The 17,412-nt window shown below is 36.0% G+C and overlaps 1 protein-coding gene across 2 annotated transcripts in view; it reads right to left on the bottom strand.

Annotated features, from left to right (window-relative positions):
- The window catches only part of COPB1 (COPI coat complex subunit beta 1), a 45,044-nt gene that overhangs the window by 24,541 nt on the left and 3,091 nt on the right, over positions 1-17,412 (bottom strand). For both annotated transcript variants that reach the window (XM_008006126.3, XM_008006115.3), the window contains exons 3-11: positions 14,877-15,106; positions 14,310-14,479; positions 11,502-11,616; positions 9,401-9,493; positions 6,979-7,116; positions 3,625-3,744; positions 1,581-1,688; positions 1,351-1,497; positions 165-310 (exon numbers count right to left, since the gene is read on the bottom strand). In XM_008006126.3, coding sequence (XP_008004317.1) covers positions 165-310; positions 1,351-1,497; positions 1,581-1,688; positions 3,625-3,744; positions 6,979-7,116; positions 9,401-9,493; positions 11,502-11,616; positions 14,310-14,479; positions 14,877-15,106 — 1,267 coding nt within the window. The remainder of the gene's footprint in view (positions 1-164; positions 311-1,350; positions 1,498-1,580; positions 1,689-3,624; positions 3,745-6,978; positions 7,117-9,400; positions 9,494-11,501; positions 11,617-14,309; positions 14,480-14,876; positions 15,107-17,412) is intronic.

Genomic DNA, 17,412 nt, shown 5'->3' with positions numbered 1-17,412 from the left:
TTGTGGATTAACTGAGAGTAGAGGAAGCATGATACTTGTTGTTACACTTGTCTTATTTTGGCTTGATTGTCCTCTCCATTCTATTTTCTATCAACCGACCCTTTAAAGATAAAAACCGATACAATGCTTACTTGACCTCACATTTAAATGTATTTTAAACATACTTGACAGATTTAATAGCATGAAAGACTTCAAGCATCTTCTCAACAATAAGCATTCTCAGGTTATCAAAGCGCTGAATGGCTTCACGAACAAACTCCAAGACATCAGCAGCTGCTGCTTCATTATTGTCACTGAGAAATTCCATTAACTAAAAAAAAAAAAAGAAAAGGGAAAATAGAGCTAACAATTTTCCAAAAGAAAATTATCTAGGACAATAAATAAATCAATAAATTTATAAAGAATGTAATTTTTTTGTTGTTTTCTAAGAGACAGGGTCTTGCTCTGCTGCCCGGGCTAGAGTATAGTGGCACAATCATAGCTCACTGCAGCCTTGAACTCCTGGGCTCAAGTGATCCTCCAGCAACCTCAGCCTCCCCAGGAGCTAGGACTTCAGGCATGACACTATGCCTAGCTAATATTAATTTTTTTGTAGAGACAGGGTCTGCCTATATTGCATCGGCTGGTCTTGAACTCCTGGCCTCAAGTAATCCTCTTGCCTAGCGCTCCCAAAGTGCTCGAATTATAGATATGAACCACCAAGCCTGACCCTTGTAATTCTTAATAATTTTCAAATACACAACAAAATGTAAATTGAGAGACAAGTGCTATTACGTAAAGAAAGTCACAATGGCTTTTCTGTTTTATGATATAAGATAAGCCAGAGATCCAAAACTCAAAATAAATGAATTTGATCCTCCTAAACTGTAACTAAAAGTAAAATCATTTTAGAAAGAACTCAAGAGCTCAGAGGCAAAAATCAAATTATAATAACATATCTCACTCATCTGATAGTGACAGAAAGCAAAATATTCTAGGTATGTTAATTTTTCCTATAACTGATTCCTTTAAGAGCTAAAGCTATTTTAAATAAGTACCTATTTGCCTTACTGAATAATACATATACACAGCATAATTTTACTTTAGGTAACTATATCATCAATTAAAATAATATGCAAAGCCATTTTTTTGGTCACTGTTTTTGTTTTTTTGATGAATATGTAAGTGAAAAAAGTCACAGTCCTCACCCTTCTGAGCTTAAAGGTAGAGGTAGACATAAAGATCACTTCTCACCATGAGATTTAATGGTCCCAGGCAGTTGAGATTTCTGGAGTTTGACTGTCAAATAACTAGCTTTTTAAAAAAAATCTTTCAGAGAATTTCAAAATTAAAGTGATCAGAATTACATACCACAGGAATAACATTTGCAGCCATATCTGGAAATCGGACAGAACAGGAATGCAATGTTCGCACTAGGAGTTGTCTGTATTTGTCAGTATCTTCATGCTCAGACACATTATTAGTTTTTATCACTTCCTTCTTCAGGACAATAACCAGCTATAGAACGAAGTAAAAATAAGTGAGAGTTATATCACATTTGGGCCTGATAGCTACAAAGTGCTGTCAGAGTTTTGTTTTACCTCTTCAACATTCCTAGAAGAGACAAGATCCAGTGCTAACTGCAGAGTTTTCTTTCGTACTTCTAAGTCTGGTGTGCTCAATACTCTTAGGATATCCATAACCAGATCCTAAAAAAGAAGAAAAAATCAGGAATTAACACCAATCTTTCTGGTCACAAGAAAAGTATATTTACTACAGAATGGTGGGGTTTATCTATCATCATGTTAATTCTTTAATCAATAACAAAACCACTAGTGGTGGAAGAACTAGATATTTTGGGTCTCCTGATACACTGCAATGTGAAACAATAGCACAAGACACATTCAAACTGACAATGTTTACTTCGACTCTGTCAAGTTAAAGCTCAAGCTCCAACTTACAGTTTATAGAAAGTAACAGAAGTCAAAAGAACAAGCTAAACATAAGAAAGTAGCCATACACATCCAGAAAGAGGGGCATTTTATAGTATTACTGGTCTGGTCTCTTCAACAAATCAGTGTCATTAAAAAAAAGATACTGTCCAAAATTAAGAGACTGAAAGGGCATAACCACCCGATATGATGCATGGTTACAAAATGGGCAAACTAAACAAAAAGGGCTTTTGGGACAACTAGGAAAATCTACATATAGACTTGGTATTAGATAACATTAATAAATTATTAACAATTTTGTTAAGTGTAATAATATTATTTGACTCCATAGGAAAATGTAACATTTAAAAGATGCATACTTAAAAACAATTCGAAACTGATAAAAAAGTTCTAAGAGTGAACTCCTGCATATCCTTCACCTACATTCACCAGTTAATATCTTCCCACATTTGCTCTTTTTTTTTTTTTTGAGATGGAGTTTCGCTCTGTCGCCCAGGCTGGAGTGCAGTGGCAAGATCTTGGCTCACTGCAACCTCTGTCTCCTGGGTTCAAGCAATTCTCCTGTCTCAGCCTCCCGAGTAGCTGGGACTACAGTAGCACGCCACCACACCCGGCTAATTTTTGTATTTTTTAATGGATACAGGGTTTCACCATATTGGTCAGGGTGGTCTCGAACTCCTGACCTCAGGAGATCCACCCACCTCAGCCTCCCAAAGTGTTGCAATTATAGGCATGAGCCGCTGCACCCGGCCCACATTTGCTCTTTACTGCTAATCATTTTAGTGTATCTCTCTCAAGGGTAAGGATAATTTCTTATATAACCACATTATAATTACCAGAGAATTTAACATTGATCAATACTATTAACTAATATACACACCATATTCATATTTCTCAATCTGTCCCAATAATGTCCTTCATAGAAATTTGTTGTTGCTGTTGTTCTGATCCAAGATCAGACTGTATTTACCTGTCATGGGGTTTTATTTTTATAACCATTATTATTCTCATGGATTAAACAAATACGGTGATAATTTTCTAGAATCAGATCAACTTTTGTTCTCAATCAATTGGTATAATAATTTTCCATGAAATGTAAATTATATTCAAATTAAAATAAGTATGTCACTCTCCCTAAGAATAGTCAATACAGTACAAACCAAAAAGATAAAAAAGATAATATCGATTTATTTTAGAAAAAAATTTTTTTTTTTTGAGACAGTCTCACTCTGTTGCCCAGGCTAGAGTGCAGTGGTGCGATCTCAGCTCACTGAAACCTCTGCCTCCTGGGTTGAAGTGATTCTCCTGCCCTCAGCCTCCCAAGTAGTTGGGATTACAGGTGCACCTTACCACGCCCAGCTAATTTTTGTATTTTTAGTACAGACTGGGTTTTACCACGTTAGCCAGGCTGGTCTCAAACTCCTGACCCCAGATGATCTGCCCATCTCTGCCTCCCAAAGTGCTGGGATTACAGGCATGAGCCACCATACCCAGCCATTTTAGAAATTTTTTTTTATGGTAAAGATAATACCCCAAAAGTCTATGATGACTCAATAATTAACACTTTAGCTGATCAAAATATAAACCGCTCAGTTTTCAAGCATTTAGGTTAACCAAGATGGGCAAAGTTTGAGAATGACCTAAATTTGAAAAATATTTCATTTAGGATCTCTCTCTTTCAGATAACACTTACCTGTAACACTCGTTCATGAGCAGGATGCTCTTTTAATTCTATCAAGCGATCCAAAACTATGAGTTTTACATTGTTGTCGCTCTCCTTAATAATTAAATCAATGTAACACTGAGCAGCGGCCTATATAAAAAAAAGAAATATTTTAAGAACTTATTCATCTATCATAAACATAAAATCTGAAAATAAGCATGCACGTGTGTGTGCATGCGCACCCACCCACCCCCACACACACACTCCCATGAAGGCACAATACACTCATTAATTAATCCCTGTATTAGAGTTTACACATTATACATTTTGTTCTGAGGAATGGGTTCCTCTAGTCCCTTGTTATTTTTCAAACTTACAGAAGATTAGAGGCATTACAAATTAAAAGGATGAAAAAAAGCTGCTACAGGTAGAAATACTTATTAACAGCCAAAAATTAAGGATTGAAACTAAGGAACAAGTCAGAAAAAAGCAGGAAAAAAATCCCAAGAAGTACATCTATTAAGCATACTTCAGTTTAGAGGCAAAGTCTAACTCATCTGCATTGCAGTACAGAAACAACAAGAATATAAAGATCACCCAGAGTTGTTAAAATATTTTAGTATTTATAATAATTATTAAGACAAAAAATATGTAAAGTATTTTAGAATGACAGAATAAAATATCCATAATGATATAAAGAAAGAAGGAAGGAAAAGAAGGGAGGGAGGGAAGAGAAAGAACAGCCCTTCCCTGCACAAGAATTTCATTAATAAATATTGAATGAGAGAAACAGAAAACCACCATTAGAATACCATAGCAATAATTGTTGTAAGAAAATCCACTGATGGATGCTGAAATAAGTAGGTGTGAATTTGAGGAACAACAGTATATATTTGCATAGTTTCAAAGTATCTCCCCCCTACAACATTTACTGATTATACTAGAAGAAATCATAAAACTGGAAGATCTGCCAGACAGCACCTTCACTGATCAAGGTTGACATCATCAGTAATAAGACATATAGAAATCATGTACTCCTTGATAAGATACACTGAGAAGGACACATCACTTCTGTGGTATTCTTTCCAAAAATGTACAACCTCAATCTGAGAAAACAGACAAACCCAAGTTGACGGATATTTTACAAACAAACCAGGCAGTCTTCTTCAAATGCGTCAAGGTCACGAAAAATAATAAATGACTGAGAACAAGCACAGACTGGAGGAAAATATGATATGACCACTAAATGCAATATGAGATCCTAGATTGGATCCTGAACAAAAAACGGACATCAGTGGAAAAACTGATGAAATATAAATAAAGCCTATAGTTTGGTTAATAATATTGTTCTAATGTTAATTTTGTAGTTTTGACAATTATACAACAATTATAGAAGATGTGAACATATGAGAAAGGCTGGGTGAAGAATATATAAGAACTATGTCCTGGTCAGGTGTGGTGGCTCACGCTTATAATCCCAGCACTTTGGGAGGTCGAGGTGGGTGGATCACAAGGTCAGGAGATCAAGACCATTCTGGCCAACATGGTGAAACCCCGTCTCTACTGAAAATACAAAAATTAGCTAGGTGTGGTGGCGTGCGCCTGTAGTCCCAGCTACTCAGGACGCTGAGGCAGGAGAACCACTTGAACCTGGGAGGCGGAGGTTGCAGTGAGCCAAGATCATGCCCCTACACTCCAGCCTGAGCAACAGAGTGAGACTCCATCTCAAACACAAACAAAAAACCAAAAAAAAAAAAAAGGACTTTGTACTATGTTTGCAATTTTTCTGTAAGTTTAAAATTATTTCAAAATAAAAAATAAAAAAAAATTTCAAGTTTTGGAGGGTAAAGCAGTAAATTCTCTAATTTAAACAATTTGGCTTTTAGAATAGCTCATTCTCTGAATAGATTAGGGGTTGCTGATATAGTCTTGATAGAATAAATTAGAGAAAGGGAGAAAGGTAATACTCTATTATTGAAAACACTCACTAAAACTTAAAATCTACATGTAACATTTTTCTTTTAATTTTTATTTTCTTAGAGACAGGGTCTCACTCTTTCACCTAGGCTGGAGTAATCACAGCTCACTGCAGTCTTGAACTCCTGGGCTCAAGCTATCCTCATGCCTCAGTCTTCAGAATAGCTGGGAGTATAAGCACACACCGCCATGCCCAGCTAATTCATATTATTTTTTGTCTTGCTCTGTTGCCTAGGCTAGAGTGCAGTGGTACCACCATAGCTCACTGCAACCTCGAACTCCTGGCCTCCAACAATCATCCCACCTTGGCCTCCCAAAGTACTGAGTCTCCAGGCATGCACCACCACACCTAGCACCAGCTAATTAAAAAAAAAAAATGTTCTGTACAGATAGGGTCTCTCTCTGTTGCCCAGACTGGTCTCAAACTCCTGGTTTTAAGCAATCCTCACAGCTTGGCCTCCCAAAGTGCTGGGATTTTAGGTGTTAGCTTCTGTGCCCAGTCACACACATAACTTTTGACTCCCCAAAAACTTAACTACTAATAACCTACCGTTGGCCAGAAGCCTTACCAATAACACAGTTGATTAAAACATGTTTTGTGGTCAGGCGTGGTGGCTCACGCCTATAATCCCAGCATTGTGGTAGGCTGAGGTGGGCGGATCACTTGAGGTCTAGAGTTCGAGATCAGCCCGGCCAACATGGTGAAACTCCATCTCTACTAAAAATACAAAAAATAAGATGGGCCATAGTGGTGGGCACCTGTAATTCCAGCTACTCGGGAAGCTGAGGAAGGGGAATTGCTTGAACCCGGGAGGTGGAGGTTGCAGTGAGCCAAGATTGCCCCACTCCAGCCTGGGTGACAAAGCAATACCTTGTCTCATACAAAACAAAACAAAAACTCGTATTTCATATGTTAAATGTATTATATATTCTTACAATCAAGTAAGCTAGAAAAAAGAAAATGTTAAGAAAAGCGTATGGAAAATATTTACTACTCATTAAGAGGAAGTAGATCATCATAAAGGTCTTCATTCCCAACCTCTTTACACTGAGTAGGCTGAGGAGGAGGAGGAGGAGGAAGAGGAAGAGGGATTGGTCTTGCTGTCTCATGAGTAGCAGAAGTGGAAAAAAAGTCCATGTATAAGTGGACCTTCGCAGTTTGAACCTGTGTTGTCAGAGGTTAATTGTACTGTCATTCTCTGTCTGTATCTATATACATGTGTATGAAAGCAGGAAGGAAGAAAAGAAGGAAGGATGAACAACGTAAAGCATCAAATAGTTTTATAAAATTTGTAGTTGTTCTCTCTGTGCCATGTAACCACATAGTGAATTGCAATGTCACTAAATCAAGAGTGCTAAGACAGAAAATCAATCACCTAATCTGGCCTCAAAAGAAATACACAGTACCTTGATTGCAGTTGGTGCACTAGAGAGTGTCACTAATGTCCCAGCAGCTTCATATTTTACAGCAGGGCTGGATGACTGTAGTAAGTTATAGATGCAGCGAATAAAACGAGCTCTTTCTGATGGATTAGCATGACAGACCTGGAGAAGAAAACATTCAACTGATTTCAGGAATGCTTGTTTTCAAATGGAGTTTTTTCATGAACATCAGCTTATGGTATGCTAGTTTTCTCAATATGAAAGCTAAGAACAGTCTTATGAGGACATATGAAAATGTCAGCCAAAATGGGATGAGACACTATGACACAACACTGGTAATTTCAGAAAGAAGTAAAAACATAGATAAGAAATGGCTTTACTAGATAGGATGGTGTGAACGAAGTAATTTTTATAGCTATGCATTCATTTATTCATCCCATCATAATTTATATTTTTACTGTTTCATAAAAGGTTTTCTGATGGCTTAAAACATGTGTATGTTATACACAAGTGAAAGAGAAAAAGAAAATGTAAAGTAACAAAAGTAAGGACACATTAACCCAGTACACTAATATGGGTACTGTCACAGGATATTAAATCTGGTCCTACATTTTTATTCTGGATGCCAAAGAGAAACATGACGGATGATATAAATCTCAATAGCTAATAAAAGGAAAATACCAGTTTTTCAAGCAAGAAAGATAACACATTTTTCCCAAGTACTACTACTTATTATTTGAGACTGTATTCAACTTTGGAGAGAAAACTAAAAATTTCTTTTTTTTTTTTTTTTTTTTTTTTGAGACGGAGTCTCGCTGTGTCACCCAGGCTGGAGTGCAGTGGCGCGATCTCGGCTCACTGTAAGCTCCTCCTCCCGGGTTTATGCCATTCTCCTGCCTCAGCCTCCAAGTAGCTGGGACTACAGGCGCCCGCCACCACGCCCGGCTAGTTTTTTGTATTTTTTAGTAGAGATGGGGTTTCACCATGTTAGCCAGGATGGTCTCGATCTCCTGACCTCGTGATCCACCCGCTTCGGCCTCCCAAAGTGCTGGGATTACAGGCTTGAGCCACCGCGCCCGGCCAAAACTAAAAATTTCTATCCCATTCTAAATGCATCCTGATACCTTTACTTGCATAGCAAATATCCCTTATTTTTTCTCTTTTGAAGTCAGTATTCATATTAGATTTTCCTAAAATATATATAGTCAAATCTCTATTACATGGACGTGACTTAAAATATGGACTTTTTACTAAAACATGGACCCTACTAAACAAGTCATTAGATAGCAGAGAACTGCTAATTTTGAGAACCTCAGCGGCATCCTAATACACATGAATTAAAAAGAACTATAGGCTGGGCATGGTGGCTCACACCTGTAATCCCAGCACTTTGGGAGGCTGAAGTGGGCAGATCATGAAGTCAGGAGTTTGGGACCAGCCTGGCCAACATGGTGAAACCCCATCTCTACTAAAAATACAAAAATCAGCCTGGCACGGTGACATGGACCTGTAATTCCAGCTACTTAGGAGGCTGAGGCAGGAGAATCGCTTGAGCCCAGGAGGTAGAGGCAACGGAGAGCCACGATCGTGCCACTGCACTCCAGTCTGTGCAACAGAGCGAGACTCCACCAAAAAACACAAAAAACGAAAACAAAAACTGTATATTTACCAGTCTTGGTTTCATTTTAAACTTCCATTCCAAACTACTGGTACCTTGTGTTAAGAGGAGCCCCTTCTTACAGAAGCAAAGACAGCTATAATCACTTAGTAGTGTCTACCACAGATGTTTTGATCATACTATTGTATTTAATAAAGTCATCTGGACCTACATTTTGTTGGCCTCTAATGGTATCAATAGCCAAGTTGGATCTTACTGTACCTTTTATCAGAACATTAAGATGTAATAAACTCTTTCAAAGGATATATCACATTAAAGTATTGCCAATATAGTACTTCATTTAAAAATCCAAAATTCTTAGCTGGTTTTAGATTTCCTGTCAATGGCCTACAATGTCATATTTCATGCATTTAAATTTTTTCTATTCTCTTTTACAAACAGGGAACATAAAAAGTATTTAAGGCTTTTTTGTTTGATTTTAGTAGTCTGATATATGCTCAAGAAAATCTTGAATTTTATCCTAAAGCTTAATTCATAATCTATTCAGTGACTGGGAAGTTCACAATGATTTATGTGAGCTACACTGGCTCAAGCCATGAATTTTTATCAGAATCTTTATGGAGGTTTAGAAAGGATATAAGCAAGTATTCTACTTGGAAAACACAATGAACCAAAAGTAAAAGAAAAAAAGGCTTTACTAGGCTATACTATAAAATATTTATACTATTAAAATATATTATCCTAGCAATTATTATCCCAGAAAGAAACTATTTAACCCTGTCCTAAACTGCTGAGTTTATTTTACCCATCATAGATGATCATTCTTACCTTATAAATCAGTTCAACAATAACCAACTGCAGAATGTCTCCAAATGTTTGAACTTGATCAATACAAGTACTTAAGTAATCCAAAGCTCGATCCTAAAAAAATAAGAATATATTTATCGTCCACCACCTCATTCAATAGAAGAACTTAATGCATCTTAAAAAAATACACACATTACAACTCAATATAAAACAAATGAGATCAGGGCAAAGAGATATTAATTGGGAACAAAAATCAAGAATAAAGTTAACATATAAAATATAAGACATAAAGTTAAATATATCTTCTGGAAATGAGCCACAAACCTGGGGTCTGATTTTCTAGCAGCTAAACCAAAGAGGGAAAAACTATGTGTTATGGGATTCAGGGTATCCATACAATCAAAACCAGCTGCTTAGGTATATAGTTATTCCTATTACTGAGACCTAAAAGAAAAATCTCCTATGTGTTCTCATATATTGGACATTGTAATATAAAGAACTACAATACTGAAAACATCTCTCTAGTAAAAGTATCAATGAATTTTATTGGACTATTTCTGATTATGTCCCTTAATGTAGGTTAACAGCATAATGCCAAAAGCATTGGTCAGTAAAACCAATTACACAAGAGGACAAAACACTGTGGCTCCTATAAACAGCTTTTTCATAATCTTGTTTAGGAAGACAAAACGACAATATCGAATACTGCTTCGCATGCCCATTAACATTGCTACTATCAAAAAAAAATAGTAACAAGTGTTGGCAAGAATGTGGAGAAGCTGGAACCCTGATGCACTACCAGTGGAATGTAAAATGGTAGAGCTGCTGTGGAAAACAGTATGGCAGCTTCTAAAAAAATTAAAAACAGAAGTGCTGTATATTCAGTAATTCCACTTCTGAGTATATACCCAAAAGAATAGAAAGCAAAGTCTCAAACAGATACGTGTACATCTACGTTCACAATAGCATTATTCCTAATAGCTAAAAGGTTGAAGTAACCCAAGCATCCACCAACGGATGAACAGGTAAACCCAATGTGGCATATATTTACAATCAGATATTACTTAGCCTTAAAAAGGAAAGAAATTCCAACACATACTGCAACATAAATGAACCTTGAAGACATTATGCTAAGCGAAATAAGCCAGTTACAAAAGGACAAATATTGTATGATTCCACTTACATGGACTACTTAGAGTAGTCAAAATCACAGAGACAGCAAGTAGAATGGTGGTTGCCAGGGACTGGGAGGAAATGGTAATAAGGATTTTTTTTTTGATGGGTACAGAGTTTCAGTTTTGCAAGATAAAAAAAGTTATGAGGATGGAAGGTAGTGATGGTACTACATTATAAATGTATTTAAAATCATGGAACACTTAAAAATGGTTAAGGTGATAATTTTTGTTATGTGTACGTTACCACAATTTTAAATAATTAGGGGACAATCCATTAACGGAAGATCTGGGGGAAAAAAGTAACAGTATCTAGATTTCAGAGGAATGGAAGGCCTCCATATTTTTCAGTCTTCGTGCATATTATTTCCCATATTTTGGTGATAAATACTGGCTAGAAAATTTCAAGATTAGATGGCATCAAGGTGTACAGAGTAACTGCTAACCAAAAGTAGATCCATATACTTTAACCACCAGCAGAGCAGGATGCAGAGTTGGCACCCACGTATGAAAGCTGAAGAACCTAAAAGGATACACATCTACACTGAAGGCCACCCTATTTCCACAGGCATGGCTAAGGATGTACCTATGCAAAGCTACTATTTTTCTCTACTAAACAATTTTAGATCTATATCAACATAAGAAAGAACAGGTCATCAAAGCCCCAAAATAGAACACAGCCATAAAAATTTCAATTTTAAAAAACTGTAAGGTGGCTGTTCTAAAATGCCTCTTCAATGTTTAATTGAAAAAAAGAATGTATATGTATGCAATATTTTAGAGAAGCGTTAAAAAAAAAAGGATTTTTCTACAAGCCTAAAATTATCAAAATACACAAACCACATGAACTATAAACAAAATTACTGACTAAAAACATGATTAAGCCTATGTAATACTTTTAATTCTCACTTAAATACAGCAATAAAAGTATTTTTTCAAAAGTACTTCACCTGATCTGCATGAATTAGCATCATAAATGCATTCCTTTTGCAACTTGCATCCTTCTCATTCACCAGAAAATCATGTATCAGTTCAGGAGCATCAGGTATAAGATGTTCAAAATTTCTTTAAATAAAACAGATATCCATATTTAATAAAAACCTACTTTACTATTTTAGTAACTCTCTGGACAATACCAAAATTAAATTTAATCAAACTTTACAACATAGATTATTCTTTTGCTTTTTTTTTTTTGAGACAGAGTCTTACTCTGTTGCCTGGGCTGGAGTGCAGTGGTGTGATCTCAGCTCACTGCTGCCTCCACCTCCAGGGTTCAAGCGATTCTCCTGCCTCAGCCTCCTGAGTAGCTGGGATTATAGGGTGCCCACCACTATGCCCAGCTAATTTTTGGTATTTTTATTAGAGATGGGGTTTCACCATGTTGGCCAGGCTGGTCTTGAACTCCTGACCTCATGATTTGCCCACCTTGGCCTCCCAAAGTGCTGGGATTACAGGTGTGAGCCACTGTGCCCAGCCATTTCATTTGCTTTTTAAAACTTTTTTTTTTTTGAAACGGAGTCTCGCTCTTTTGCCCAGGCTGGAGTGCTGTGGAGTGATCTCAGCTCACTGCAACCTCTACCTCCCAGGTCAAGTGATTCTCCTGCCTCAGCCTCCTGAGTATCTTGAGACTACAGGCATGCACTACCATGCCAAGCGAATTTGTGTTATTTTTTTAGCAGAGACGGCATTTTGCCATGTTGGCCAGGCTTGTCTCACACTCCTGACCTCAAGTGATCCACCCGCCTCGGCTTCCCAAAGTGCTGGGATTACAGACATGAGCCACCATGCCCAGCCTCCTTTTTGAAACTTCAAATCAATTAGAAATGGGAGAAGGAAACACAAAGTTACACCTTCATCTATTAAGTTATCAAATTATACGTTTTCTAGTTCAATACAGAAAAAGCTGATTTATTCAACATGCCATCTGTTAACTAGTGTCTCTAGTAACTGTTGTGCATACATTTTAAGTATATCAATATATTAAGAATTACATTAAGAGGAAGAAAATAGTACCTTGGATTTTATTAGTTGTGCGCTATTTACTTACTGACTTGCCTCTTCTTTTGGAAATTTAGAAATATTAGTACACAGAAGAGTGAACACTAGCTTAATAAAATGCATCACCTTGCTTCAACAATTATTAATTCAGAGCTAGTTTTGTTTCATCTATATCCTTGCCAAATTTCCCTCTTGCCATATTATTTTGAAGCAAATCACAGGCAATAGGCAATGCATCCTTTCTTCTGTAAATATATTGGTAGGTTTCTCTAAAATCGAGGACTCTTGTAAAACTAATTATTCATCATCATATCTCACAAATTTGAACAAATTTGTTCAAATTTCCAACAGTCTTATAAGTGGCCTAATTTTTCTATATGCACTATAGTTTAAATTCTGAAATTTGTGTAGTCTGTATGGTAACATTAAAGAAACTCACCTACATCATCATTATTATTATTATTATTATTATTATTCTAATTTTTGAGATGGAGTTTCGCTCTTGTTGCCCAGGCTAGAGTGCAATGGTGTGATCCTGGCTCACCGCAACCTGTGCCTCCCAGGTTTGAGCAATTCTCCTGCCTCAGCCTCCCGAGTAACTGGGATTACAGGTATGTACCACCACACCCGGCTAATTTTGTATTTTTAGTAGAGACGGGGTTTTCCATGTTGGTCAGGCTGGTCTCGAACTCCTGACCTCAGGTGATCGGCCCGCCTAGGCCTCCCAAAGTGCTGGGATTACAGGCATCAGCCGCCACACCTGGCTCACCTACATTATTAACCAGAATACCACTTTCCTTAATGGATAAAATCTAATAGTAAGATAACTATGAAATTGTATCTTAACCAACAAATCTACTAAAGTACAAAGATGCTTATAAACATTACATTGTAGTGCTTAATGAATTGATACCTGTGACTGTAAAAACTGAGCATTCTAGCTTCATCTAACTGATTCCTTGAATTGGTTTAAAAATTCAGAATCTCAGCCAGGTGTGGTAACCCACGCCTACAATCCCAGCACTTTGGGAGGACAAGGCGGGTGGATCACTTGAGGTCAGGAGTTTGAGACCAGCCTGGCCAACATGGTGAAACCCTGTCTCTACTAAAAATACAAAAATTGGCTGAGCATGGTGGTGGGTGCCTGTAATCCCAGCTACTTGGGAGGCTGAAGCAGAAGAATCACTTGAACCCAGGAGGTGGAGGTTGTTGTGAGCTGAGATCGCGCCACTGTGCTCCAGCCTGGGCAACAAGAGTGAAACTCCATCTCAAAACAAAACAAAAACAAACAAAATTTCAAAATCTTCAGCTTTTTAAGAATTGGAATCAGTTATAACTGTAGCCCTTCTCATTTAAAAAGTTCCTTCCTCAAAGCTTCTGACAGTAAAAAGAAAAGACCGACATTCCACAAAAAGAATTCTAAAACAAGGTCCAAAGTTAAAAGCTAAGCAAGTGAACATATAAAGTGGCTTGGAGTAATACGGTTGAGAATAATAGGCACTGTCATAAATTGTAAAGTATATAACTTATTTAAAGCGGGTTATTGTTATCCAAGTTCAGCAGAATGTTGTAATGCGGAAGCTAGGGCCAGCGCTGCCAGATCTTTTGACTTTTCAATGTTCATAATAAAATATACAGTGCTGGCCATACAAAACATAGCTCCAAGCTATATTCAGTCTGCAAGCAACCATTTTGGAACCATTAGTCTAAGAGACGAAACAGTCTTCATAAAATGAAGCTGAAGCAGTATCTTTATTTACCTATAGATGGTATAGATGGCCAAAACAGCATTTCTTCTAACATAGCTGTGTCGATGCTCCAAACATGCACGAATAGCTGGCATTAAAGGTTCTAGCAATTCTGCTTCTTTCAATTTGCAAAGAAAACGAAGAGTAGATCCTCGAATAAATTCATTAGGATGCTGAAGATCCTGATATAAAAATTAAAATATGCTGAGTTTCAGCTCTTTACAAAAATAAAATTTTAATGCAAAACTTTCCAATGGAAAAAAAATACATTTGAGAAAAAAGACCTAGATTACCAATTTCCATCATATTCTTGTTGACTGAAGCAATTTTTACCTATCTCATCAATGTCTTACATGTGTCACTGTTTTTTAATTAATATATACACATAAAACGCATAGAAAATGTCTGAAAAGAGTGATGATAAAACTTTTTACAATAACTCTTTACAACTTTAATTCCAAATCTCTACAACTTACATCTTATCAAAGACTCAATTTTAACAATTAAAACAAAGTCCATTCTACCAATTTTAGATCTAAATTCAAAGCAATATTCAGACAAAATTAAGATTTGGTTTACCTTTCTATATGCATCACATACAAGGATCATCTCGTGTAAAAGTCTCCCATCTGGAGTTGTTTTAGGAACAATTTCCCAAAATACCAGAAGTAATTTCTTGATAGTGTGATCCTGAAGAGGTAGCACAAAACGAATGATGGTCATCAGAAGTCCAGGAAGCTTTTCACCATTCAGAATCATAATGATTACTTTCTTCAAAGCTTCAGTCTTTGACTTTACATCTCCTTTTTCTGAATCACAAATTGAAAAAAAAAAAAGCACAATTATTTCAAAAGAAAATTCACATAAAATTAAAAGCAATTAACAAAATAAAATGTATCTTCTTAATTCAGTATCAGCAATGGTAATAAAAGTACAAACCCAAGTGACAAGCGTTTTTCACCTGGTTCTCCATCAAACAAGTTGTCTTTGCTCAAGTCATTTATCTCTGGAAATCAGACTCTTTATATACAATATGAAGGCATTGGATTAGATTTCTGGTTCCCAGCCAATTGAGTTAATGCAGACTCCATGAATCTACAGTCATACCAAGTAAACATGTGCTTCAAAACACATATAGCTATTTTCTAAAATGTAAACACATGCTATTAATTGCTTCTGAATTCAAAACAGCTTTTAGCTATTTGTGTGCATTTTAGCAAAGTTAAAACTACTATTACGGGAGGATAAATATGTAACTTTTTTAACATTAGAAAGAGAAACGTCATACTCAAAAAGGCGGAAAACTAAAATAGTGCATTATTTCTAAAATCTCATCATAGTTCTATAGGCTGTAAAACTTTAGAATCTTTCTTACCATCTGGAAAATTGTGAGGTAATTCAAATGTTCTAGATTAGTAGTCATTATTTAGAATTAAGGATGACACATTTAAGATAAAATGCTAGTTTACTTTTAGCCTAAAAACTCTGCAATATAAAGTATTTTATGCAAAACTATCTATAATTTCACACCATTATCATTGCATACTGAAGAATTTATAGTACTAAAAATCTTCTGGATACAAAATTCAAAGGCAGAGAAGTATGTAGTAGCACACTGCTACTACAACTGTTTAGATCATCAAAATAAATGAATTATCTTGGGAAGGGGAGAACAAAGAGTGATCACAGGTCTTCAATAATCTCAGGACCATTATGAGGAAAAGAACTACAACTAATGGGTAGTAGTTACTGGGAACCAGATTTGGGCCTAAATATGAGAAATAAATTTATAATGATTAGAGCTAAATTTATAATGAGTAGAGCTAAATGGCCACCTCATCTGACCCTCAGAACTTTTCATTTAATAGCCACTTAAACTTTTTGTATTTTTACTAGATGTGGTTTCACCATGTTGGTCACTCTGGTCTCAAACTCCTGACGTCAAGTGATCCACCTGCCTCAGCTTCCCAAAGTGCTGGGATAACAGGCATGAGCCACCGTGCCCAGTCTCAACTGTTCTTAATGGCAAAAATATACATTAAACTGGAGAGTACGTATTTATTTATTGGTTGGAGGAAGGTAGTTAAGGCAGCTTCAATTAAGACTAGGGCATTGTTCCAACTAGGGGCAAATTTTGTTCTTTACCTTCCTACCTATAACCTTAAGTCTCCTGAGGATCTAATAACGAAAAATTTTAAATTATGAGGGAAAAAAAAACACTAATGAGTGTATTCACTATTTTGCATTCAACTATCCTACATGAATATGAAAACAGGGAAATATATGTGGCTTATGCATATAATGGTATCATTTTAAATGTCATAAAAGTGGGTTTCTTTTCCCTTCTCTAAAAACAGACCTCTATAGAAACCTAGTATTAAGTAACCTAAAATCAGGAGGTATTCCATTACTGCTGATTAAGAAGTGGGATTAGACAAGTAAAACATTAAGTTTCTTTTCAAACTGCAAACTATCTTCTAAAAGATACTTTCTATATTTGAAGCATAATTCTCACTCTGCTCTGTTTAAACAATATTTATCAGTTTAAGTTATATTTATTTTTAGCAGTTCAATTAAACAAGAATCATAACTTTGGAAAGTGTATTAATTATAAATTTTTTTTTCTTGACAGAATCACTCACAAAAAGGAGACACAGGATACATTTTTAAAATTCAGAAATATGATAAATTCAGTTAAGTTTGAGGACACAAAATCAACATACAAAAATAAGTAGCATTTCTATATGCCAACAGTGAACAATCTGAAAAATAAATTTAAAAAATAATCTAATCCCATTTACAATACCCACACATAAAATTAGATACCTAGGAATTAATTTAATCAAAGAAATGAAAAGAGTTCTACAATGAAAACTATAAATACTGACGAAAGAAGTTGAAGAGGACATCAACAAATGGAAAGATCTTCCATGATCATGGATTAGAAGAATCAATATTGCTAAAATGTCCATACCACCCAAAACAATCTAGATTCAATAAAATTCCTATCAAAATACCAATGAAATTCTTCATAGAACTAGAAAAAACAATCCTAAAATTTATACGGAACCACAAAAGACCCAGAACAGCTAAAGCAATCTTCAGCAAAAAGAAC

Source organism: Chlorocebus sabaeus, chromosome 1 (assembly GCF_047675955.1).
Source record: "Chlorocebus sabaeus isolate Y175 chromosome 1, mChlSab1.0.hap1, whole genome shotgun sequence".
NCBI lineage: Eukaryota > Metazoa > Chordata > Mammalia > Primates > Cercopithecidae > Chlorocebus > Chlorocebus sabaeus.
The sequence above is the reverse complement of the archived record's forward strand: the minus strand, read 5'-3'. Positions and strand labels throughout refer to the sequence as shown.